We start from the raw sequence: 25567 nt of genomic DNA on the forward strand, positions 1-25567 counted from the left end.
TGGATTTAAAACTGGACAGTAAAAGAGGAATAAGAGTGGATTTAAAACTGGACGGTGAAAGTGGAATAAATGGATTCAAAACTGGACAGCGGAAGAGGAATAAGAGTGGATTTAAAACTGGACAGGGAAAGTGAAATAAGAGTGGCTTTAAAATTGGGCGGGGAAAGTAGAATAAGAGTGGATTTAAAACTGGACAGTGAAAGAGAAATAAGAGTGGATTTAAAACTGGACAGTGAAAGAGGAATAAGTGGATTTAAAACCGAACAGTGAAAGTGGAATAAGAGTGGCTTTAAAACTTGACAGTGAAAGAGGAATAAGAGTGAATTTAAAACTGGACAGTGAAAGAAGAATAAGAGTGGATTTAAAACTGGACGGTGAAAGAGGAATAAGAGTGGATTTAAAACTGGACGGTGAAAGAGGAATAAGAGTGGATTTAAAACTGGACAGTGAAAGTGGAATAAGAATGGATTTAAGACTGGACAGGGAAAGAGGAATAAGAGTGGCTTTAAAATTGGGCGGGGAAAGTAGAATAAGAGTGGATTTAAAACTTGACAGTGAAAGAGGAATAAGAGTGAATTTAAAACTGGACAGTGAAAGAGGACCAGGACAAGGTAATTATTATTTGTATGTTTTAACACATACAAAAAACAGAATTTTAAAAAAACAACAACATAAATCTACATTATTAAAATAGATAAATTAAAAATAAAAAGAATCCTCTACCGGAAGTGCAGTCGTAGCCGTGGTTACGTCTCATGATGTAATACGTTACGTTTTCAAAGATGGCAGCGCCGTGTGGAGGGTAGCGTGTTGTGAAACACTTATTGCTGTTCTTCCAGTGTCATAATGTTAGTTTATTTTTTTTCTGCTAAAAACTTTATTATTAAATACTTTATTATTATCACGTAGATGTTTTCCCCATTATGCGCATGTGTGGACGTTATTATCGGACGCGGTGTCTCAGTGAAAGCATGGTGTAAGAACCGGCAACCTGCTGCTGGGAAGAAGGAAAATGTTGTCGGCAACTCGGTCCCGACTGTCCCGTTTGGCTGTCTCCATCCGAGCCCAGAGGACGCTGAGCTTGTTCTCTAGCTCTGGATCCTCAAACTGGAGCAAAGTGGTGTCGGACGCGGAGAAGATCGTGGGATATCCTACCTCCTTCATGAGCCTGAGGTGCCTCCTCAGTGATGAGCTCAGTAATGTGGCCATGCACGTCAGGAAGCTGGTCGGGACGCAGCACCCTTTACTCAACACTGCCAGGTAAACAAACAAACAAACAAAACAAAACACAAACAAGCTGCTTTCTGTCTCAGCTTCGGGTTGGGTTTGTTTCTTTTCTGGAGGAAAGGTCGGAGCAAACTGCAGACATGCTCCAGTTAGGATTACCAGTTCATGCCTTGTAAATTATAAACATTTTAAAGGACAAAACACATTGGTCATTAGAATAATGGCACATTTTCGGAACAAATATATTTAATTATCTGCATGAGTTTAATCCAGTATTCTGTAGTTAGAATTAATGACATGACCTGTTGGCAGCAGGGCCGGATTAAAAGTGCACAGGCCCCTGGGGCTAGAGTGATCCAGCCCCCCCCCCCCCCCCCCCCCCCCCCCCCCCCCCCCCCCCCCCTTCCCCACCTCAACATTTTGAAAATTGTGAATGATACACTGTGAAATGACATTTCAGCCAATGGTACCAATAGCTAAACACTGGTTTTTATGTACATTTAGTTTCATGTCCAAACTGCTGGTGTTTGCTGCAAATGGGCCCCAAGTGGGCGTGGGCCCCTGGGCCTGTGCCCATCATGTCCATTGGATAATCCGGCTTAGCTCCTAGGTTTAACCTGTTCGAGGAGACTGTGAGAAGGTTTGTCAAAGTAAATCTTACGTGTCACATGGCGGGAAATATGACGTGAAACAGCACAAAAAATCTGAGTCACACAAAAGGTGCTACTCAGAGGGAGGCTTTATAATCACAGATTAGTTATGTTTGGATTGTACTTTTATTATCAAAGACCAGAATAGAAAGGTTTTTTTTTTAACTTTGTCATGGCAGAGTGGAATCTCAAATTGCCCCACATTTGGTGAGAGAAGATCTGGTCACCCTAGTGTTGGGGCAGCAAAACAACAAAACTCTGGTGGATATTGGCCCTTGAGGACTGGAGTTTGACACCCCTGGTTTAAGGGGAATATGCAATTTAACAAAAAAAGGAAGAAGGGAGCTTCAAGAGCAGTCACACAAACAGACAAAGTGGCGCTTTCTGACAAGGTCGTGCAGAGATGTGTGTTTTTACATTTCAATCAATCAATCAAACTTTATTAAGCGCTTTCCCAACATAAAATATGTGACTCAAAGTGCTTTACAGTTTATAATCAGACATAAAGGAAACACACAGACAGACACATTATATAAAAAGACACCTCCAACCTTTTAAATACATCTAAATGAGAGAGGTAAGTGCAGACGGACCGATAGTGGAAACCCCATCCGAGGAGCCGTCTGCACCGGGGCCTGATATTTGTACCAGACTATAATCACTGTGACGTGTGTATGTTTTATTTTTAATTCTATGATCATAAAGGATTGGTGCATCAATTTGACATCTCTATTCAACCAATGAGAGATGATGCAAGTATATAGATGACATAAGAAGAATTTACCTTTGCGTTCAAATTGTCTATTTGTAAAAGCTCCAACTTTATTTAGTTTCTGTCCCAACTTCGGTTTGGGTTTGTTTCGTCTGGAGGAAAGGTCGGAGCAAACTGCAGACATGCTCCAGTTAGGATTACCAGTTCATGCCTTGTAAATTATAAACATTTTAAAGGACAAAACACATCGGTCATTATAATAATGGCACATTTTCCGAACAAATACATTTAATTGTCTGCATGAGTTTAATCCAGTATTCTGTAGTTAGAATTAATGACATGACCTGTTGGCAGCAGGGCCGGATTAAAAGTGGCCCAGAGTGATCCAGGGCCCCCCTTCCCCACCACAACATTTTGAAAATTGTGAATGATACACTGTGAAATGACATTTCTAACATCTCTCAGCCAGTGGTACCAAGAGCAAAACATGAGACACTGTGGTGTAACTATCTGGCTTTTATGTACATTTTGTTTCATGTCCAAACTGCTGGTGTTTGCCCCACATGGGCCCCACATGGGCGTGGGCCCCTGGGCCTTTGCCCATAATGTCCATTGGATAATCCAGCCTTGGTTGGTATGTTTATTTATTTATTTTTTTTTTTTTTAATGTTTTTGTCATATTTCAGTTTGAATGAGTTAAATATATTTAACAAATTAAATCAGTGACTTAAATAAACACCTGTAAGGATAAAAAAAGTTTCCCTTACAAAAATGTGGCACTGGCATCATAAAAATTGACAGATAAAAAAAAAAAAAAAGAAGCTGCTTTTAAAACACTTTTTAAAATCAAAAACATTCTTCTAATTTATTATAAAATCTTTACTCTGATTTACTTATTCATGTTAATATGTATTTATTTTTTCTATTCTTACCAAATTTGTCAGGCATAATAGTGATGTTGAGCTTTCTCTGAGTAATAAATGTTTAGGTTAATACATTTATAGCAATCACTGCAATCTGAAGTGTCTAACCAGAATGAGAGTCAAAAATTTGGGGAAACTGGGGAAGCTGAAAGTTAAACCAGCAACCTTTTGACTGAAGGATATCTCCTCAGCATGTTCACCTACAGTCATTTGGCAGACGCTTTTACCCAAAGCGGCTTACATGTGATAAATGATCAGATAACCATAGCATGCATGTCGTGTGGGTGGGACTGGGAGGACTGTACAGAGAAAACCCACACATGCACAGGGAGAACATGCAAAACCTCGCAGCCAAGACTCGAACCAGCGACCTTCTTGCTGTGAGGCCATGTGGTGGAAATATTAGAGTTTATAATGCTTACCTTCGAGTTACAGATTATTTTATCCAAGTTTTTTGTAAAAAAAAATATGTTTGAAAATTCCAGTATGATGCTTTACTGCTTTCATTGCTTGTTTGTATTTGTTTTATGTTGAGCAGGTCTAGTACAGTTACACTTTGCCTCACCTGCAGATCCATTCATAGTATCTGCTTTCATCTCTGTCTCCATCAGGCTAAACAACAATTCATGACAATCAATAGTTATTTGTTTTCTCTCACTCAAGCAGTTGCTATCAAAATACTACATGCTCATGTGATCATAACACAAATATTTTTTCATTCTCTTAGTTTTGGTGAGTATTTTCAGGTTGCATTTGATTGATTAAACAAGCTTAAAAATGTGGGAAAATGGGGTTTTTGTAACAGAATCGGTGGATTTGAAAGCGTTTTGAATCAATTTTTTAGAAAGGGATTGCCAACATAGTTTACCATACCACTAGAGGAAGTCAGTTAACAACTGGTTACCCTAATCATAGTCCTGTTTCATATCTGTTTCTACATCGTCACTTCATTGGGATAGTTTTAGCTGGATGCAGTCTGTTTGCAGAGTTTTAAGAATGAAACAGAAAATGAAACCAAAATAAATTTTATAATTTTTAACTTAATTTGATATGGGTCATAGTGCATATTATTATTTTTAATATTCTTTTTGTTGATATATTTAATATTAATATTTTTACATTTATACATTTATTTTTACATTTAGAAGTAGTTTTACATTTATAAAATTTTTAGATTTATTCATGTCATTGTCTGTCATGGTGTGTTCACTCCTGTTTTTCTAGTAAAACCTAAAAGACAAACAGGAGTGTAGCTTTTCTGCATTTCAGATGTTCTCTGCCGGCAAATCACTCTTTTTATTCGTTTGTGTACATTTACAATGAGAGATATAATCCCTCCATGGGTCTCCCCCGGGGTCTCCTCCCAGAGGGACGTGCCTGGAACACCTCACCAGGGAGGCGTCCATATTGACTCTTGAGGACTGGAGTTTGACACCCCTGGTTTAAGGGGAATATGAATTTTTTTTTTTTTAAATGGAAGACGGGGGCTTCAATAGCAGTCACACAAACAGGCAAAGTGGTGCTTTCTGACAAGGTCGTGCAGAGATGTGTGTTTTATATTTTAATCAGTCAATCAAACTTCATTTATGAAGCACTTTTCCAACATAAAATATGTGACTCAAAGCGCTTTAAGTCTATAATCAGACATAAAGGCAACACACAGACACATTATATGAAAAGACACCTCCAACCTTTTACATACATCTAAACGAGAGAGGTAAGTGCAGACGGACCGGTAATGGAAACCCCATCCGAGGAGCCGTCTGCACCGGGGCCTGATATTTGTACCAGACTATAATCACTGTGACGTGTGTGTATGTTTTATTTTTAATTCTATGGTCATAAAGGATTTATGCATCAATTTGACATCTTTATTAAACCAATGAGAGATGATGCAAGCATATAGATGACATAAGAAGAATTCAGCTAACAACTAACTGGGTGTTTGCGTTCAAATTGTCTATTTGTAAAAGCTCCAACTTTATTTTGTTGGCTTCATTGGCAAAGTCTTGGTTGGTCTTTACGTGACTTTTACTGAGGGATATTTTGGGAAGATGACCATAGAGGCAGAACAGGATGTTTAAATCGGTTGCATAATGATAGCTCCAATGGATCTGGTCACATCTTCTGTGTTCTCTCCCCATAATGAAGGAGTCGCCAGACTTTTCTTGTGTTTTATCAAAAGTTATCACAAACTTGGAGCAGAAAGAAAAGAGAACTGGAAGGCAGAGTCCTCAAACTCAATCCCGCCGTGCGGACGGGTATGATGGAAACAGGAGCCCAAGGGTGTAATAACCTATACGCCTAAATCTGATATGACAATCCATTTGGGTGTTGTAGCAGCAGGGGGTGGAGGCGGCAAGGGGAGGGGTGCAGTAGACCTCTTGACAGTCTGACTCCTCACTGTCAGCTCGGGTTGGCTGGTTCGTATTTCCCACTGTGTCTCGGCCTTAGACGCGCAGCAGATAAAAATATCCACAATAGCAGACAGGCAGACCCTCGTGGAGTTGGGTTTCGGTTTTTTCTTTCCTTTCATTCTCAAAATCTGCTGCTCAGCTAACTTTGCCCCAAAGTGTGGAGTTACAGCGAGGGGACTGCGGCCCAGAAGAAGAAACTTTACTTGCTTTAAGGACAGTCCTTGACAGTCTGACTTAGACTAGAACTTCCTCCCACTGATTTATACTTATTTTTTTTCCATTCTGATATCAAGACTTGTTTTATTTCTTTCCTCTCTTTGTTCATAAATAAAATAGTCATTAAGATGACTTTAAATGATTATCAGGATTGCAAACTTTGCCATCAGTGTTGACATTGAAGCTAAACCAAAGAGCAGAGCTCTAAATGTTAGAATATCCCACTCTCTTCTTTTTTCCATCCTTAATAACAAAAATGATAAATAAAATACATTGTGTCTTGCAAAAATATTGTATTATCTCGCAAAATAAGTTGCAAACACAACCAGATGACCAAATCGGTTTCATCTTGATAGATATAAATTAACTTGACTGACTTTCATTCATCAAATTAGCTTTGCCATCTTTAGTGCCTTGCTCAAGGGCTCTCTCAAGCCATGGTTCTCCAGACCCAAACCCACCTCTGTAACCACTATGCACATACTATAGGAGGTGGGAAAATGGAATCAAAAAATAGAAAAAAATGGATTTTTTTGCTTCACAATTTTAAAATCAAATTTTTTTTTTGTTAAAAAAAACGTGTTTTTTTTTAAATAAAAATAATCCATTCTGATTTTTTTTGTCATTTTTATTGTTTTTATTGATCACTTTACTTGTCTTCTTGGGCATTATAGCAGCAGAATGATGGTCTGGCTACTGTGTTGTAGCCAGACCATAACACGCAACTAAGGCACCAACTGGTAACGCAGCCAGGAAGCGTTTCTGACTTTAGTTTTAAAACTTTCAGCTTGTTTTCCTTAATTTAATTTGAATTAACTTGTTTTCCTGTCATTACAGCATAAAGATTATTGTATGTACATTGGACCTAACTTTCATTATAAAGACTAAATTAAAAAAAACAACCCTTCAATATGCACTGAGACACACTAAAAACACATAAAACAAACAAAAAAAAAAAACCCACTACCTTACACATCATTTATGAAGTGCAAAACTGAACCAAATCTGTAAATTTCTAGGTTTTTGTTTAGTTTTACTTGATTTTTTTTTTTTTAAGAAAAGTTGATTTGTATGGTCTCTGCAAGCAGTACTGTGAATAAGAAACTAGAGAAAAACTGATATTTTCATGGTTGTTGCAGCAGATGTGTTAAAAAAAAAAAAAAAAAAAAAGAAAGGCTTTTTGGAAACGAGAGAAACAAATCCTGGAAACTCAGGGAAAAAAAGTTGGTCGATAATCTAAACATATCATGCATTTAATCTATAAGTCTTATCGGCGGTGCACAGTAAAGGCGGATACATTGCATAAAATCTCTCCTGAGGAAAAGTGCAGTGGTATTGGACATTTCCATCCATTCATTCATTCATTACTTTGGAAAAAATGTCATGCGGAGGATCAATATGGCACCATGTGAGGTCGTGCATTTGCATGCATTAATTCCAGCCCTGGCGTACAGCAGCTTATGCTCCTGAATTCCTGCACTGCAATTGCTGAGTGGAAGGCGTGGTGACCTGTTCACAACCCTTTAAAATGACAGCAGCCCATTGCTCTCCCCCTGCTTCCTCTCTCCTTTGCTGTAGCCCTCACTGTCTCTCTTCTTCCACATCCTCTTCATGCCCCCACCACTTTGCAGGAGGGCGGTTGTGATTGATTGATGTATGCCGGTGAGCGTTGTGACATAAATATTAATCATGTGCCACCTTCAGGCCACCGGCTTACCTGGACTCTCCAAGAAGAAAGCAGCTTCATCATTCTTGCTCCTGGCTTGGATTTTTTTATTCATTTATTTATTTATTTATTTATTTTTCAGGCTGCTGTGCTCACACCGCAGCGATCTGGCAACTATTTTCCTGTTAGGTTAAAATTTAGAGTGACCATAAATATCTTGCATGAGCTGTAGGGGAAGACATAATGTCAGCTGTATCGTAAATTTGATGTGTTTTATGCGTTTTCCCGCTCTGTCTCAGAGCATTGTGAATCACTTGTATATTTACTTCTCTATACTTTTTCAGTGTCTCGGGCTCCTCAGCCATCACCACCCCCGCCTTGCGGTGCAGGGGTGGGTCAGAGAAGGTGGGGGATGGAAGTTGGGGGTGCAGGTTTGGCAGTGGAGTATTGAGGCCTGTGTCTGGGCATCGAGCGGAGGGGGGGGCGTGACCGCTTGTCTGCCTCGGAGCTCCTAACGAGAGTGTGATTCATAGCACAAGGAGCTCCCATAGGGACAGGATTAGAGGTGCTCTGTCTAACTGCTCCCCAGAGAGACTAGAAAGATATTTAATCTGCCCACCATCCAGGCAGCTACCACTGGGCTCTGTGTGTGTGCTTCTGTGATTGTGTCACAAGGTTGTCGGCAGGGGGTGCGGGGGATACCCCCTTTTGAAACCCAGAAGAATCAGAAACAAAAGATAGTCTGCAGCAAAACTGATCAATTATATTCATTTTGTAGTTTTGGTATAATGCACCCCTGAATTCACAGTTTTATAACGATGGTACTGCTTAGGACAGGGGAAGGCAGCTCCGGTCCTCCTGATTAGATGTTCCCCTATTTCATCTATTGGATCTATTTCATTTGAATCTGGTGTGTTGGAGCAAGGAAACATCAGAGGACTGTGGCTGTAGGGGAGGGGTCCCCAACTCCGGTCCTCAAGAGCTACCATCCTGCAGGTTTTAGTGTTTTCCTGCTGCAACACACCTGATCCAAGTCAATGGCTTATTAACACGCAGGTGCAAAAGATGACTAGTTGTTAGAGAACCTTTTCATTTGAACCAAGTGTGTTGTACCAGGGAAACACTAAAACCTGCAGGATGGTAGCCCTTAAGGACCAGAGTTGGTGACCAGAGATGCTCACCCCTGGTTTAGGATGATCAATGTTCCTTTGGTTGATTATAGTTAACCCTTTACCACTGATAGAACCATGTGTTATACAGTTATTGAGACTTATTGCATCACTTTATGGTAAAACTGGTTTGGCTCCTCTGTACCTCTGAGCTGCTTTCCTCATATTCGCCAGCCTGGTGCCTCAGATCAGCTGATCAGCTCCTTCTGGAGGTAACCGAGGTCTAGGCGGACGCTTTTCGGTCCAAAACTATGGAGCGCTTTGCTTTTACAGGTTAGAGAAGCTACATCACTGTCCATTTTCTGACCTTTCATCCAGCATCAGACTCTGTTTATTATTTTCTCTTATCTATTGTTTTTAATGTTTTTTTTTTTTTTAAACTTTTTTATGTTTTTGTTGTTTTATCCTTTAACTGTTGTTATTCAGATGTAACTCTGCACTTTCTAAATGTTTTACTTCTTTGTTCAGCACTTTGTTGCAGCTTGGTGTTATGTTAAAGTGACACATAAAGTTGAATTGAGTTAAAGTTGAGTTAAAAACCTTGTTAAAAACCCAGATAGCCAAGCATAACCTGATGAATACCTTTTACACTACAATAATTCAGACATTACTGACTAGAAAAGTGACTATATTCAAATTATTAGGGATGCACCGATATGGATATCAGTATCTGTATCGGCTCAATACCATGCGTGTGTACTCATATTTGGTATTAATAAAAGTGTACCGATACCACACTAGTGAAGCTAGCACAGATTTGTGTGATGACATGCTTAGGACATGTTTTAAACAAAATGAATGCCTTGAATGTTAAAATGTGACATTTTTTGTGACACGAAAAGCGAGATCTTTGTTTCAAAATCGCACATGTATTGTTGTAATTGGGTAAGATGTGCCTAATCAAAATAAAACTTGTTGAAATAGTTAGATCTGTAATATTTTTACATTTGTGTTGGTGACTTAACTTAAGAAAGGATGGGTCATTTATTACAGCCTAATGAAATCCATAGACTATATAAAAAGATGGACGTAGCCTCCATGACGTCACCTGTAGGTTTCTGAAGAGCTGAATTGAAGCTCGGTGGGCGGTTCCTACCATCTCCATCTTGGCAGGGGCATGCGTGTCGTCTCGCCCGGAAAATACAAATATGGGCAAAGAGGTGGAGCTGAGAGGGGGGCTGTGAGTGTCATGGTGGATGATTGACATCGAGCGAACTCTCGAGCTTTCTGTAGCTAAGAGCTAACTGAGCTAACCTGGTGATAACAGGAGCTAACCAGCTAACAGAGGTAAGCGGGCTAAAGCTAAGTCTCGTTGTTAACCGGCTAAAAGCCGCAGTTGTTCTACGTTCTTCTTACTTGAAGCGGGAGATCGGGTACCTGTCGATCAAAAGGACACGCAGTTAAATATGCCAAATTTCAAGATTAAATTGTTTTTATATGGGCGAGTTAGAAAAAAATTCCCTTCCCCACAGTTGTCATGAAGGTAAACTTGACTTATTTAATCGAAAATGGATTTTTGAACCAGGCTGTAAACATGTTTGTTTCTGCTGTGAAGTTGGTCTTTTTAACATGGGAGTCTATGGGGGATTCACTCTGTTCTGCAGCCCCCAGTGGATAAAGGGGAAACTCAGTTTCATGCACTTCTGCATAGGCTTCACTTTTAACCGCCGAAGGCTTCGTCTATCTATCTTTCTATCTATCTTTCATATACGGTCTATGATGAAATCTTACACAGTTGTAAAATTATGTTCACATAAACATATTTGGTATCGGCAAATATCTGTATCTGCAGATTTCAGATATCGGATCAGAACTCCCAAAAAGTGGATCGGTGCATCCCTAAAAATTATTATTATTTTCTTTGAAGTTTAAAGTGGTAAATAAAGACCTCAGATTAAAAAAAAAAAAAAAAGCCTGTTAATATCTTAAGTAAATGTTTAAGGTTTAACTTGCTTCATCCCTGTTAATGGATGCACCAAGTGTCTCATCCAGCCATTGCCGTTGACAGCCCCCCATGATGAGCACTTTCCTGAGGTTTCCTTGTAAATATTGGCTCAACTCCTATCTCTGTGTTAATTTCAACAAGTAAATCAAGTTTTTATTAGATATTTGATGAAAGTTTAATGGAAAGTTGGTATTTCTTTGCAGAGGGTTTGTCTACGACAACAAGAACAATCTTCAGATGAGAGGACTAATTGTCCTGCTAATGTCGAAAGCTGCCGGGCCCAGCCATGCAGCCTCCGACCTCCACGCTCAGGACATGGTCAGCGGCATCTACCCAAGGTAAGTCTCCTGACCCCATCATACTGATTTTGTTGTTTAAATAAGCAACATGTCATGATTGTCTTACTACCAGTAAGATTTACCAGCAATTGATCATTAAGCTGCCTCACATTTCTCAACATCTGCCACCCTACCCGTACGCTTGTTTAACTCTGCAGCTCTGGATGGCGCTCGAGCTAACGACAGCAGGACGCCCTAATGAATCTTCCTCTTTTGCAAGAAAAAGCATTCGGGTATCTTCCAGCTTTAATCACAGTTGCAGAGCGTTATCTTGGTAATGATGTGCGTCCAGCGGCTTCTGCGGTTAAATAAATTCCAACCAAGCTGCTAATTCAAATCCCCGGTTTGTGTCTGTGACCGCACTGGCAGCCAGTCTATCTGGCTTCTGCACATTTCATTGTTTATGTATGTGCTGGTTGAGAGAAAACAGTGAGCAGTGAACATCTGTGGCATTGTAGTGCAGAGCCATAAATGGGCACTTTTCTCTCTGTTACATGGCTGCTGAGGGATAAATGGAGAAATAAGATCCTTGTGTCGAAGTAATTCTATCTTGTGGGTATTGTCCATATCAGTTCCTGTAAGTGAAGCACTACATCATCTTGTGTATGTGATAGAATATTAGGGTAATGTAACCAAGGTTATTAGATAGGAACTGTTTTATTGTTCAGTTAGATTTAGTTTATTTAATGTAAAATAAAGAAATAAAATGAAGAAAACTTTTCAAGAAGGACCTCTTTTCATTACATGATACAAGTTAAGACACGTGGCGCATTTATGGCTTGTCTACATGTTGCTCTAACTGGGTTGGAACCCCTTTTTACCTTCAGAACTGCCTTAATTCTTGGTGTCATAGATACAGCAAGGTGTTGGACACATTCCTCTAAGATTTTGCTCCATATTGACGTAATAATGTCATATAGTTGATGAGAATCCACCACATCCCAAAGCTGCTCTGTTGAACTGAGATTTGGTGACTGCGGAGGACAGTGAACTCATCGTCATGTTGGAGATGATGTGAGCTTTGGTGCATCATCACTAACCAGCAGACGACACTACACTGTGGTCAAAAAGGGGCAGATATGGTCAGCAACAATACTCAAGTAGGCTTTGGTGTTTAACCATCCCACATTGGTACAAAGGGGAGCAAAATGTGCCAAAAAATATATATATCCCCCATACTATTACAACACCAGCAGCCTGAACTGTTGATACAAGGCAGAATGGATGTTTTAGCTTTTAAAGCAGCCTTTAAATGTCTGTTTATCTTTGTTTAAATCACTGAGACCTCTTACCAGGTCATCACTGTAAATGAGAAGTTGTTCTCCACGGATTTTAACTGGTTAAATAAGGGTTAAATAATATAAAAGTGAATTCCTTATGAAATTAAAATTAATGTTTAAATCTCCCAAAATTAAGCTGTAAGCTCACGACTTTACTCTTATTGTGAAATCAAATTTCTGTAACATCTGCAGCTTGCAACAGTTCATTATACTTAATGTAAATATGAACGTAGTACTTCTTAAATGCTTCAGATAACACAGTGAGGTCCTCTCAGGCTTCCTCACACACACCGGCGGGAAACCTAGGAGCGGGGATGTGGGTGTGCGCCAAGTGGTTTCCAGAAGTGACTGCTGTGTTTGGCGTGGCTGTGCAGCGGGTGCCTGAAAGGCTTCTTTCTTACTGCGAGCTGGCACAAAGCTTGTAGTCTGTGCAGAAACATCCTAATATTACATCTAATCTGAATAAAGCAGGCATCGGCCCTGTTCAGTCAGCGAGGCCGAACAGTGCAAGTTACTACACACCCACATCCTGCTACAGCCTGACAAGAACATCACCGTGACACCCGACATGCAGCATTCTCTCAGTCGTAAGAAGGATAGTCCAAACACACACACACACACACATGCACACACAGCATGACTTGATCACCTCATTTGCACTATTTTGCTCACTCTCTTTCTCTGCCCCCACCTCTCCTGGGCTCATTAGCACCTCTGCTGATGGCGAGATGGTAGGATGGGGGGAGTCGGGATGGGGGGGGTGATTGAAACCTCCGGGGGATGGTCTCCTCCCTTCTGACAGGCAGCATTTGTAAAACATTTCCCACTCTGCTGCCTGACACTGATGATTCACGAACACGCCACCATGATAGATGGATATATGGATAGATGGATATATGGATAGATAGATAGATAGATAGATGTTCTTACAGACAGCTGAACTTGTGCCAACCACTCCCTTTACTTTTTTGTGTTAAATGAAAGCCATGTCAGTGAACGCATCACGCTGATGGACAGGTCACCTTTTTAAATCAGCGGCAAGGAAACACACTCAGATCTGCAAGGCTGTGTTTGATGGCGAGGCAGACTGCGGAAGGTGGAAAAATGGAACAGAGCAGTCAGGACAAGGGGCGTGGTAAGGGGGCGTTACACCTCAGCAAGATGGCATCGGTTGCTATGCAACTGAGAACCAAAGCTATTTATACACCGGCCCCCTTGTCCCCCTTTTTTCTTTCCCTCCCCAAGCTTCACTGCTGCTGATCAGGACCGCTAGATTTGGAGGCACAGCTTTGTATTGCGAATATGCCAGAGTTCATCTGATGGAGACTGGTATATTTTGCTCCGTTATGTTAGGATGGCCATAAAAAGTACCCAGATGATTAATAATCTGATCCTTCTATCAAACACATTGATTATAAGCTGATGACAGGAGGATATAAGTGTTTCTGCTTTCAGCAACTGTTTGATTAAAGCTTTCCTGTGGTAATTATTTTTAAAGCAGATAAACAATGCTACAAATGAGACTCAGAATTACTGAACCTGAGTGATCATTTATCTCTATTGTGTTTGAACATAGCTGTGTCGCGTTCCTGTTTTATTTCCAAATATTAGAAGGTTCTACAGCAGCTGCATTTATACAGAAATTAAAGCCACACAGGCAGTAAGATGAATAAATATGAAATATGATGAAAATACACATTTACTTTTAAGAATATCAAATGTGGAATAAATGTGGTGGTTTATAAGCTGTGAACAGTGAGGAAAGTCTTAGCGTAGGGATTTAAATTTAGAAGTAGAGGTGCTTTTCTTTGTCTTCAGACAGATAGTAGTTGTTGTGAATGAAACACGAGTGTGTTTAGTGAAGTGTGTTTATAACTATTACATTCCTGCTGTGTGCTTTTGTCTGCCGTTGCAAAACCACCTTATAAAACATTTGAATCAAAATCAGCTCTGCTGTGTTCCCCTTTCCGAACAATACACACTCTCCTCGTGAAGTGTAGCCATCTCTGAGACACCTTGAGACGCGGCGACTGTCTGTTAATTTCCTCTTATTTAAACCCTGAACTTATTAACTCTCATTCGGAGCGACGGTGTTGTTGCTGTGCATCACCGAGCAGAGAAACCAACCAGACAATGGGTGTGATTGAGAGGCAGAATAGATGACATTATTGAAATTTAATCACATCTTTCCCACGCCGACGCTGAACACAGCAATTACCTGGCTAAAAGTGTGTGTATGTGAGTGTGTATATAGGAAGGGGCTGGAGCTTAAGGCAGACGACCGGCTCATCAGGTTCTCGTGGCGGTTGAAAGAAGGTCGTAAGTGGCTATCAGCGCACCCGACCCTGTCTGGATGGATCCCTCCTGTCGCAGCATGGCGAGCTCCCTCCATATGGAGAGAGGCCTAATTATCCCCCACCAATGACTGAATCAACATTTGATTATATCCTCGCTGAGGCTGCTGTGAAAGACTCTATTCAGATACCACTGTTATGTCTCTTTTTTCACATCATAATCAAGGATGGCTGTTATCTGCTAATGATAAGTTTAATTTCTTTTTTTAAACATAGCCCGTGGCGTGCTGTGTGCTGACACGTCTGACACATCTGCTGGTTTATGCCCCCAAGGGTGCTGATGCTGTTTTTACAAGTTTTGTTGTAATTGTAATTTTATCATGAAGATTTTCATATTTTAAGCCTCTGGAAATAAAATCTTTATGGTTTTTTTTTTTTTGAGTTCTCTTCTTTTTCTTTCTTTTTTTTAATAGCCAGAGGAACTTGGCAGAAATCACAGAGCTGATCCACACTGCCTTCCTGGTGCATCGTGGGATTGTAAATCTGAAGGAGTGGACGGTTTCCGATGGCCCGTTGAAGGACATGGAGTTTGGGAATAAAATGGCTGTCCTCAGTGGCGACTTCTTGCTGGCGAACGCTTGTACCGGACTGGCCCAGCTCAACGACACTGAGGTATCTGGTTTGTTACTAAGATATGTGGTAACATCTGGTCTGAACTCTGGGTTATTAATAAGATTTGCTGTCGTGTGACCTTTTTGAGGTCCTCAGATTCCCAGATCTGTGTCCTGAGCTGCACGTGGCGACAGTGGGAAGGAAAAAACTCCCCTTTAACAGGAAGAAAACCTCCGGCAGAACCCGACTCCGGGAGGGCAGCCACCTGCCTCGGCTGGTTGGGGTGGAGAGGACAGGAAAGACAGATCAACATGTACAACTACACTTGTTCAGGAAGACCTGTGGAAATAAGGAGAAATAAGTTCGAGACGGCAATATTGGCATGTATTTATACATTATTAGAGAAATAGAGCGAGGTACTTCTCAGTGCATCAGGTAACATCCACATTGCTACATAAGTAATGGATGGCTAGACTACCCATAACTATAAGAGCAAAGAGCATAACCTGGATAGTTGGGTCCCGTACATGCAGACTCCAACTCAGGAGATGCTCATATCCTAACTATAAGAATCATGGAAAAGGAAGGTTTTCAGCTCAATCTTAAAGGTGTGGAGGGAGTCTGCCTCCCGAACCCACAGTGGGAGCTGGTTCCATAAGAGAGGAGCCTGATAGCTAAAGGCCCTTCCTCCCATAGTACTCTTTGAGACTCTGGGAACCACCAGTAAACCTGCAGTCTGAGAGCGAAGTGCTCTATTTGGAATATATGGAACTATAAGATTTTGGTCATGGAGAGTTTGTTTCTGTGTCGTGTCCATGATGCTGATTGGCTGATGGATAAGGGTACGTTTGGCAGTGGAAACACAACAGTTTTTTGTACCAAACTGCTACAAACTGGTCCGTCCCGAGTCAGGTGCCCGTGTGGAAACATGGCATTAACAGCTCCATAGTGAAACATCAATGTGTTCATCTTTTCTGAGCTGTGGGTGTTAAATTCTACTTGACTTCCAGAAACACTCAGATTAAACATTTGAGATCACAAATGTGGTCTCAAATAATAAGTCAAACATTGTTTTAGATGACAACTGTTCCCATTTAGTGCGTATCACACTCACTTATCTACGTAGACAGACGGTTTATATCTGCTTGCTAGCAAGTGACGGGGTGTGTAAAGCGAAGTTCAGTTGCAGCGTCACTCAGATCCCAATAGAAAAACTTGTATTGTTGTTTCTCCACCTCAGTAGGCTGCTGGGAAGCTGAAGTCCAGAAAATGCATGTGACAGATGTCACTGTCCCATATAGCAAGTCCAGTTGCAGGTCGACCAGTTATGCAGCTCTGTGTGTGTTTATATTACTAGAGTCATATTAAAGAGAGCACTTATGAGATCTGTTAAGACGTTTGTTGTGACAAAAAGTAAATCACCAAAAAGTGTTGCGAAAAGATTAACAAGGGTTTATTAGAATAAAACAAATGAATAAGTGATTAAAAGAAGAGGAAAACTGATCTGTGGTGCAACCGTAGAAGCTGTTCAGGAGTCCGTATGTGAGTTCTGAAGGGGTTCTGCTCATAAGGTCATAGAAGAGTCATTTTAAAGCAGAGTCTTTGGAAAGGCTGACCCAGGGAAGATAGAAGGTGTCGCGATAAGGTTCTTACACATTATCATTGTCCATATCATGCCCAGACCCCTTCAACTGGGGTCCAGTTGCCCAGATGAGCAATGTGTGCGAGTACAGATTAATGCTGATGAGCATTTTTAAAGGAAGATGCCAATAGGAACAGTTTATAAGAGAGAAAAGAACCTGTAAAATTCCCACTACATTGTGAAAAGCAGTTTATGTAATACTGGTGAAGCATAAAGCTCTGTTTACACCTACAGATCTGGACCACTAAGTTGCTTTTTTAGTGCATTTTCACGGTAAAACCTGGTAATGGTACCAGAATGTTCTGTTGGACCCTTCCGTTGGCATCTAAAGCTTTCAAGTCTGACCCAAAATGGTGCTGCTTGACACAACACAGTCAGTTTATTGGTTGAAAGAAGAAAGAAGCCGTGGGATGTTTAAATATACAGTCGATTTTTTTTCTTGTTGTCACCATATTCCACTATTCCCAACTCGTCTTGTTCTTTGGTAGTTATGATTCAAGGAAGGCATTACTCTGTCATGGTGTCATATAGCTGACACATCTATCGCTATTCGGCTGTTATCCCTCTAACTGAGTCAGGGTAGAGTTTGGTGTAGAAACACAACAGAGATCAGAGTTTACCAAACCAAACTGTCCCATTGTGAAACAAGGTAGAAACTGGGCTTAAATGAAGAAGGCACATTGCGTATAAAGGTTTTTAGGTGTAGCTCTGAACCTGTATCAACAATATACCTGCAAAAATCCAATCTGATAAAGTTCAGAGCAAGGATAGAGTTAATGTGAGGTTTAGGGGATTAGTTTTTTTCTTGTTCACCACAGTGAACATCATTATATTAAAAACCATCCGATTCAGCTCCACTGGTCCCACCGTTCGATGGCTCTCCAGCCAAGTAGGATGATGCGGTCAGGGGACACCAGTCACAGACACGTCACATGAATCCTTCTGATTGAGTTTTCAGCTCTGGACATCTGTGTGATGGTGGTCTCATAGGTGCACCACAGATCGTATCTGCTTTGCAGCCTGGTAACCTGTTGCTGACAGATGCTGTCACCACACTGCTCTGTCAGAATGTGGTTGCTTGAGTGGATCAAAATAACCCTCTCCCACCCACATATGCCATCAGCTGGACTGGCCCTTATCGCCTCCCCTGTTGCTTCTTTTTTTTCTACACACACACACTCTTGGTTTATGTCCACCACATGGCAGTTGAGAGAAGCTTTACCAAAAATTTGATGTAAGTGATATCCATGGTGTTTCTACTGTAAGAAACTTCTTAGAAGTTCGCGGCGTTTCCTTGACAATGCAAGTATATTTTCATTTGTTTTGGTCTCTGCAACAGGACTATGAGAGATAATTTAGCCGGAGCTGTATCTCTTAATATTTTCTGCATGTTCTACTTTCGCACATTTCATTTTCAAGGTGAAAATAATGCCGTTCAATTTCAACTGGGACCGAATTGCCACACAATGCTTCTTTTTCCCCCTCAAACAAGCCAGCAGTGCTGTTTATGAGGACTATGAAAGTAATCTGAAGCAACCGCAGGAAGCGTCCCCACAGTGGAAGTTTTTAATGGACATCTGATAGCTAGCAGTTACTCGTGTTTGAAAAGGTTAGCAAAACAAAGTGAACTGAGGAGAAACCACACCACAGCAGGCACGGATGTAGCCTTTTTTCATGTCTATCACTGCTTTGAACACAATAAATTGCATTAGTGTTGGCAAGAATGTGAATTGTTTTGTTCATAAGTGGATGCAACATCTTGCCCGTCGTGTAGTTTTGAACAGAAGTCTGATTTTCTGTCTTCTAGATAAAAGAAAATGACAAAGATCTGACTGGAAAAACAACATAAAACATATGATATGTGTCAAACCTAGTCTCCTTATCAGATAAAAACAGATAATAATCAGATCTTTTGTGTAAATTCTTCAGCATGGTCAGGATTTGCTTTGGAAAACACCACAAGGACTTTGTGATGATTAAGTGCACCAGAAACGTGCTGAATCACTGAAAGTTTAAACATAATTTTTTGATGACAAGTGTGCAAACCTGATCTGCTTATGAAGATGGTGTCATGTGATTTAAAGCCTTTAGAGGAAATGAATAAGCAGGAGATGCTATTTCTATAATTGGCAATAATAGCAACATCATCAGATTCTTCGTCTGTCTCATCAAATAGCAAACCTGCATCTCTGAGACAATCACAAGACATTCCTTTAAAAGTGAGCAAAGGTTTGACTGAAGTTAAATCAAGGGTAAAGTAAAGCTTAAAGCTCCCACAATGCATTTGGAGAACTTTGACGTCTTTAAATGGTGATCTGTCACCAATATGACTTTTTTTTGGTTAAACAGCCACAGCCTAAATCCCTGTCCTATTTCAATATTTAAATCATAAAGTGATCAGGATATAAGGCTAAAAAAATAATGGGCTGCCAACGTGCAGCTCAACATAGTATTAAGCATAACCTATTATTACAAACTTGTGGTCAATAACATTATCAGTGACTGATTTAGTGCAATTTTGTTTAATGTTAAATGTTTTTGATGAGAAAAGTTCTTGACATGAATTTATATGGCTGCCTAATTAATTTTTCTTTATGCCATGTATCAGTTAAGTAACTTACACTGCAGTTTTATCACAGTGAAGACATCTGCAGACAAACTACAGGAGCACAGATCATTTTACTCCAATTATCATCCAAGTAAATTCCCATAAGTTAATGATAACTGCATACAGAATAATCTTTTTTTTTTTTTTTAAAGTAATTACAGGAAACCAAAAGACTATTGAGTCTCCTCTTTGGTTAAATTCCCTATCCTTGGCTAGAGTCGGGCAGTGGGCGACAGTGGGAAGGAAAAAACCTCCTTTTTAACAGGAAGGAAAATCTCCCGCAGAACCAGACTCAGGAGGGGCGGCCATCTGCCTTGACTTGCTAGGGATTGAAAGGACATGACGGGTCAATATAACCATAAATTTAAGCTTTAATGATAAAAAGTATATAAAATATTTTTGTTTAAAGGAAAAAGTGGAGAGAAAAATGGTGAAAATTGCTTAGTGCTTCAGGGGAAGCCTGACATGTAGTTTTAAATTAAGACATAAATAAAGGGATGGTTTACAATTGATCAAAAAGTTGAAACCAAATTTTAAAAGAAAAAGGGGATTAATTTACCTCTCTAACAAAAACTTTTACATTTTAAATTTAGCAGGTTTAGCTGAGCAGGTTTTAAATGTTGGGTGGGCTGCACAGTGTTTCAGGGGTTAGCAGGAGGATAGGGTAGGGGTTAGCAGCATGGTGGTGCAGGGGTTAGCAGCAGGATAGGGTAGGGGTTAGCAGCATGGTGGTGCAGGGGTTAGCAGCAGGATAGGGTAGGGGTTAGCAGCATGGTGGTGCAGGGGTTAGCAGCAGGATAGGGTAGGGGTTAGCAGCATGGTGGTGCAGGGGTTAGCAGCAGGATAGGGTAGGGGTTAGCAGCATGGTGGTGCAGGGGTTAGCAGCAGGATAGGGTAGGGGTTAGCAGCATGGTGGTGCAGGGGTTAGCAGCAGGATAGGGTAGGGGTTAGCAGCATGGTGGTGCAGGGGTTAGCAGCAGGATAGGGTAGGGGTTAGCAGCATGGTGGTGCAGGGGTTAGCAGCAGGATAGGGTAGGGGTTAGCAGCATGGTGGTGCAGGGGTTAGCAGCAGGATAGGGTAGGGGTTAGCAGCATGGTGGTGCAGGGGTTAGCAGCAGGATAGGGTAGGGGTTAGCAGCATGGTGGTGCAGGGGTTAGCAGCATGGTGGTGCAGGGGTTAGCAGTGCGGTTTGAGCAGTACAGTGGTTAGCAGCACAATAGTATGGTGGCTAGCAGTGCGGTGGTTAGCAGCATGGTGTTGTGGTAGTTATCAGCAAAGAGGTTAGCAGTACGGTGGTGCGATTGTCAGCACCAGGGCCTCACAGCAAGAAGGTCGCTGGTTTCAGCTAGGACTGTTGAAACTGTGGCCTTTCTGTTTTATATTTCAATGTTTTCCCCGTGCATGTCTGTATTTTCTCTTCGGTAACCCACACAAACACTCCTGGGTGCAGTTGTTTCATGGGACTTTTGCGGCTTCCCCAGCTTTACCAGCTCTCCTGTTTTAACTAAGCAGTATAGAAAGTGAATGAATGTTGAATAAGAATCATAAAAATAAGTTGAAAATGATGAAGAATCCATTAGTTTGGGGGATATGATGAGCTACTGCCTGTACTTGTCAAAGAATTTTTAGTGTTGCACCAGAAGTGAGTTCAGCAACACTAATAAAAAATTTTAAAAAGTAAAAATGAGCCTGTTGACATCTGAAATGTAGAGTTCCCTCAGCTGTCTGATGCCAGAGATATAACACTATGTGTGTTTTATTATAAGCATAAGAGTAAGTTAATTATCAACAATGTATCTTGACTCATACAATTGTTTTGTTGAATTTTTGCAGGTCAGTATCTCCAAATTTGAGTCAAATTAAGTTGCCAGGAAAAAAAACCCAATAAATTACTCTGACAGAGTTAATGTTTCTTCTTCTATATTCTTCTTCTTCTTCTATTAATAAAACATTCATGTAGTTGATGTTAATGTATTTGGCTTTGATTACCACACAGTGAAGGTCAGATATCACAACAAACGTTCAACAAAGAAGACCGATGAGTTCAAAGACCCCTGATTTCCATGAGTCAGCTTGTTTGCTGGAAAATAGAAAGAAGGGTGTTGACTTAAAATAAAATATATATTTGGAAAAACCTTCACAAAACAGGTGAAAATGGCACAAACGCAGTAAACAATTTGTCTTTTATCATTTATTTTAAATTTCTCTGCATTTAATTTCACTTCATTGTGTCACCTTAATCTTGTCTTTTTTAATTTTACAGAATGAAACTATTTTTTTTTAACTTTGTGCCTTAAATATATGTACATATACATATCTGTATGCAGCCATACATCACCATATATACCATGTTGACATAGTTTACCTACTGTTTATGGCTGCAAACATACATGCATAAAGAAAACAGATAAATTAGTCAATAAATAATTAAATAAACAACTTAAAGAGCAAGAAAAAAACTAAGAAAATATGTATATACCTATATGATTTTGTACATGTACATACATATGTGTACACCTAGTGATCAGAATAGAATAGCGTCTTACTAACATGTTGGAATCTTAATTCTATTATTTAATTCCTGCACTATTTTACTAGTTTTATTTATTTTTGGTTGTTTTTTTTCCCCCTTAGATTTGTTAATTGTTTTCTCATCAAAAAGAAGATTTGGCTTTAAATCAGTTTCGATTTAAAGAAAAAAATGATTTAATCAAATTTTAATGTATTTTTATTTATGAAAGAATCACTTTTAGTCCTCGGATCCTAAATATAACAAAACAAAACTAAAACTACTGGATAATATTGCATCTCCATTAAACTACAGTGATAGAAAAAGTATATATATATATATATATATATATATATATATATATATATATATATATATATATATATATATATATAGTAAATATAGTAAAATCTGTTTATACCCTTGCATACCAGTGTGCTTCAGCAACAGGTGTGTCTTTAAATGCCTGAATCCACCGGTGTGTCTGACAGCGGATCACTGTCTGCAGATTTGCATGAAGCATCATCGCTGCCAGTTGATGCATCTGATCGGACACCTGTCAGTGCAACCCTTCCAATTATTTCCTGAATTCCTGCAGAACCACCTCCTCCTGTCCACCTCCAGTGGCCATTATAGACACTCAGCCTACGTAGGCAAAAAGAAAAAATAAAGTTTTCTTCTATTATGCTTTGTGAAACCCAGTTAGCATCCTTAAAATAGTATAAGTTGAAGAATGAACCAAAAGGAGCAAATCAAATGGAGCCTAAGCAACAAAACTGTGACAGAGTCCCACAACGTTCATATTTTTGTTGTTTTAAGACTTTTATATCCACTCTGCTACTCGGTTTGATACACAAAGCATTTCATTCTCCTTTGAAAATTCATATGTTTGGTGTTTGCTTGGAAATAGCACACCAATGATTCCTTTTTTTGTGCTTCAGCCCAGAGCTTTGAGCTGGAGACGCACCAGTTCAGCTCTCTCTGGCTCATCATCGTGATCCATTAGAGGTGGATTTCCTTCTATCGGCACCAACAGACTGAGTGGTAGTCCCGTGAATTTAGCTTACGCATGTATAAAATTGGTGGCTTGCTCTTTTAAATGCCACATCCAACCTGATTTAGCTCCACAGCGTGAATGAAAAACATCCTGCTGAAGTGTCAAACTTCAAATTACCTTGAGGCAGAAACAACAAGGGCTTTAAAATGTTCTTTTACACTCATGTAGATCTGGTAATTGCCTGATATTTCCAATCTAAACAAAGTGCAGTTTGATTCGGATGTCAAAGATTGACAGTCTGCTAAACAGCCGATTATATTTCTTTATTGGTCGCTGCACAAGACGTGGCAGAAAAGCCGTTTGTGCAGATTTTTAAAAAAGTTTTTCTCATAAAGCAGACTTTTAAAAATAAAAAAAAAATCCTAGTGACTGCGATGCAGATTATATGTCGTGGCCTTGAGAGGAAACCTATGCCGCTACTTGTATAAACTGTAAAGTAATCTCACAGTGCGGCTCTGGTTTCTTCCCCCTCGCAGACCTGTCGGCAAAACACGATCCAGCTAGATTTGGGAATGGAGTAAGGGGGAGGCAGGGGGACAGCTTATCTGATACTTTTCCAAAAAAAAAAAAAAAATCCCCACTGGCCAAGGCAGGCCAGGCAGAGACACCACATCTGGTAATACTGTAGGCACATTGTCCTTCCAGGTCTGTGGGCGCAGCTCGGGTTTCCTCAATATTTTCCCCTGGTGGATTCAGTTACCCAAAGGGCACTGCGAGGCTGACGGAGCAGCCAGCGTCACCAGACTTTTCTGATCAACCAAGGATGTCTGGGATGAGCTGAAGGAGCTCTAAATATAACCCCATTCATCTGAAGAGGACAGGCGTGGCCTTGGCCCGTCCGTCCACGCCGCTCCGTAGCTGTGAATGAAGGACGGGCAGACTGACTTTCCTCATTCACAAGCTCCACACATGAATAACCGCTTTAAAATGTGCAGCCTCTCATCAGACATCATCAAAAAGTAGGCTTGCATGCCCCCTGTAAGAGGAAATGAGCAATTGCAGACCTTAAGAGACATAATTCCTGGATCGTTATTTCCGAGCCATTTCTCAACCAACTGGTTGCAAAATCCCGGCTTTAGACATAAGCCAAAGCATATACATCTAAATCATTGAATAATATGATAAATACATGATATTTTAAGTGTTTAAATGAAGGAAAAGAAGACCCTGAGGTCAGATCATCACTGTGAAACTTTGTTAACCCCTCTGCTCTCTGGACAGCTTCCTATTTTGTCTCACCATCTGCCTTTCAGCTCCATTTCAGCCCCTCAGACCGGACTGACACCTGATCCGGCTCTCGCTGCCGGATCCTCTATAAATACAAAGTATAATGAGTGAATGCGAGTCTGGATGTGCTTGGTGAAATCACCAGGAGCTTCTCCTGCGGGCTGATAATGAGCAGCTGAGCTGCAGTTCACCTGGCTTCCAGCACGTCTCACCTCAGATTAATTCTCCAAACCAGCTGTTCAGACGCTCGTGCTTCAATCTGGGGGGAAATTGTGGTTTTAATTACAAATGCCACAGATAATTTGATGCATTTCTGATCAACCTAATTTTCATCAGCATTTCGCTTTCATCTGCACCGTTAGTGATTTATAATAAGGGAGATGCTCGGCAGTCCTGAGCCTTCATCCTGTTGGTGAACCTGCAGTCTTCAGGTAGGAGCACCGTGGATTCTTGGCTTTTTCTCAGCCACCTTCATTCACCTGAAGCTTTTCCACATGCTGAGCACTTGTTGGCTGCTTTTCCTCCTTTATCATCCAACTCACCCAAAACTATTACAGATGGATTTGGTTGAGTGACTGTGCCATGTGATGCAGCACTGGAAAACACTGCAACTCCTACAGAGCCTTGAGGTGTGTTTTAATGACCCACTTCTCTGTTTAGGAGAGTTAAGGTGTTTCTTTTCTTATGGGAATCAATTCTTATTGGTCAAACAACGCCTCATGGGTTACAAGATGACCTGAACAGCTTTATCCCTTTACAAACTTGTTGCTGAAAAGGGACGGCGGTGGCTCAGGTGGTAGAGCGGCTTGTCTTGTGACCTGATGATCTGGAGTTCAAGTCAACGCTGCTGCAGCCCCGAGGGGGGCGGGATTGTTCTGAGAGGGCGCCCCAAGTCTGGGTTAATGTTGAGGGTTGCATCAGCATGTGCCAGTTCACCTGTGTGATGATTAACGTGGCGACCCCGTCAGAGGGACAAGCTGAAAGGGTCAAAATTTAAAGGGATCCAACAGCCTATGAAGTTCTGCACAATGACTCATTCATTTCAGTCAAGTGTGTTGGAGCAGGATACATGGA

At 40.6% G+C, this 25567-nt stretch overlaps 1 protein-coding gene across 1 annotated transcript in view; it reads left to right on the forward strand.

Moving 5' to 3' along the window:
* The first annotated feature begins 797 nt into the window (after positions 1–797).
* The window catches only part of pdss2 (prenyl (decaprenyl) diphosphate synthase, subunit 2), a 40382-nt gene continuing 15612 nt past the window's right edge, over positions 798–25567 (forward strand). Inside the window, exons 1-3 of the mRNA XM_079262121.1 lie at positions 798–1260; positions 11129–11263; positions 15311–15509. Of these exons, the coding sequence (XP_079118247.1) occupies positions 1013–1260; positions 11129–11263; positions 15311–15509 (582 nt within the window). The 5' untranslated portion in view covers positions 798–1012. The remainder of the gene's footprint in view (positions 1261–11128; positions 11264–15310; positions 15510–25567) is intronic.

The sequence above is a fragment of the Telmatherina bonti genome, assembly GCF_933228915.1.
Source record: "Telmatherina bonti genome assembly, chromosome: 22".
NCBI lineage: Eukaryota > Metazoa > Chordata > Actinopteri > Atheriniformes > Telmatherinidae > Telmatherina > Telmatherina bonti.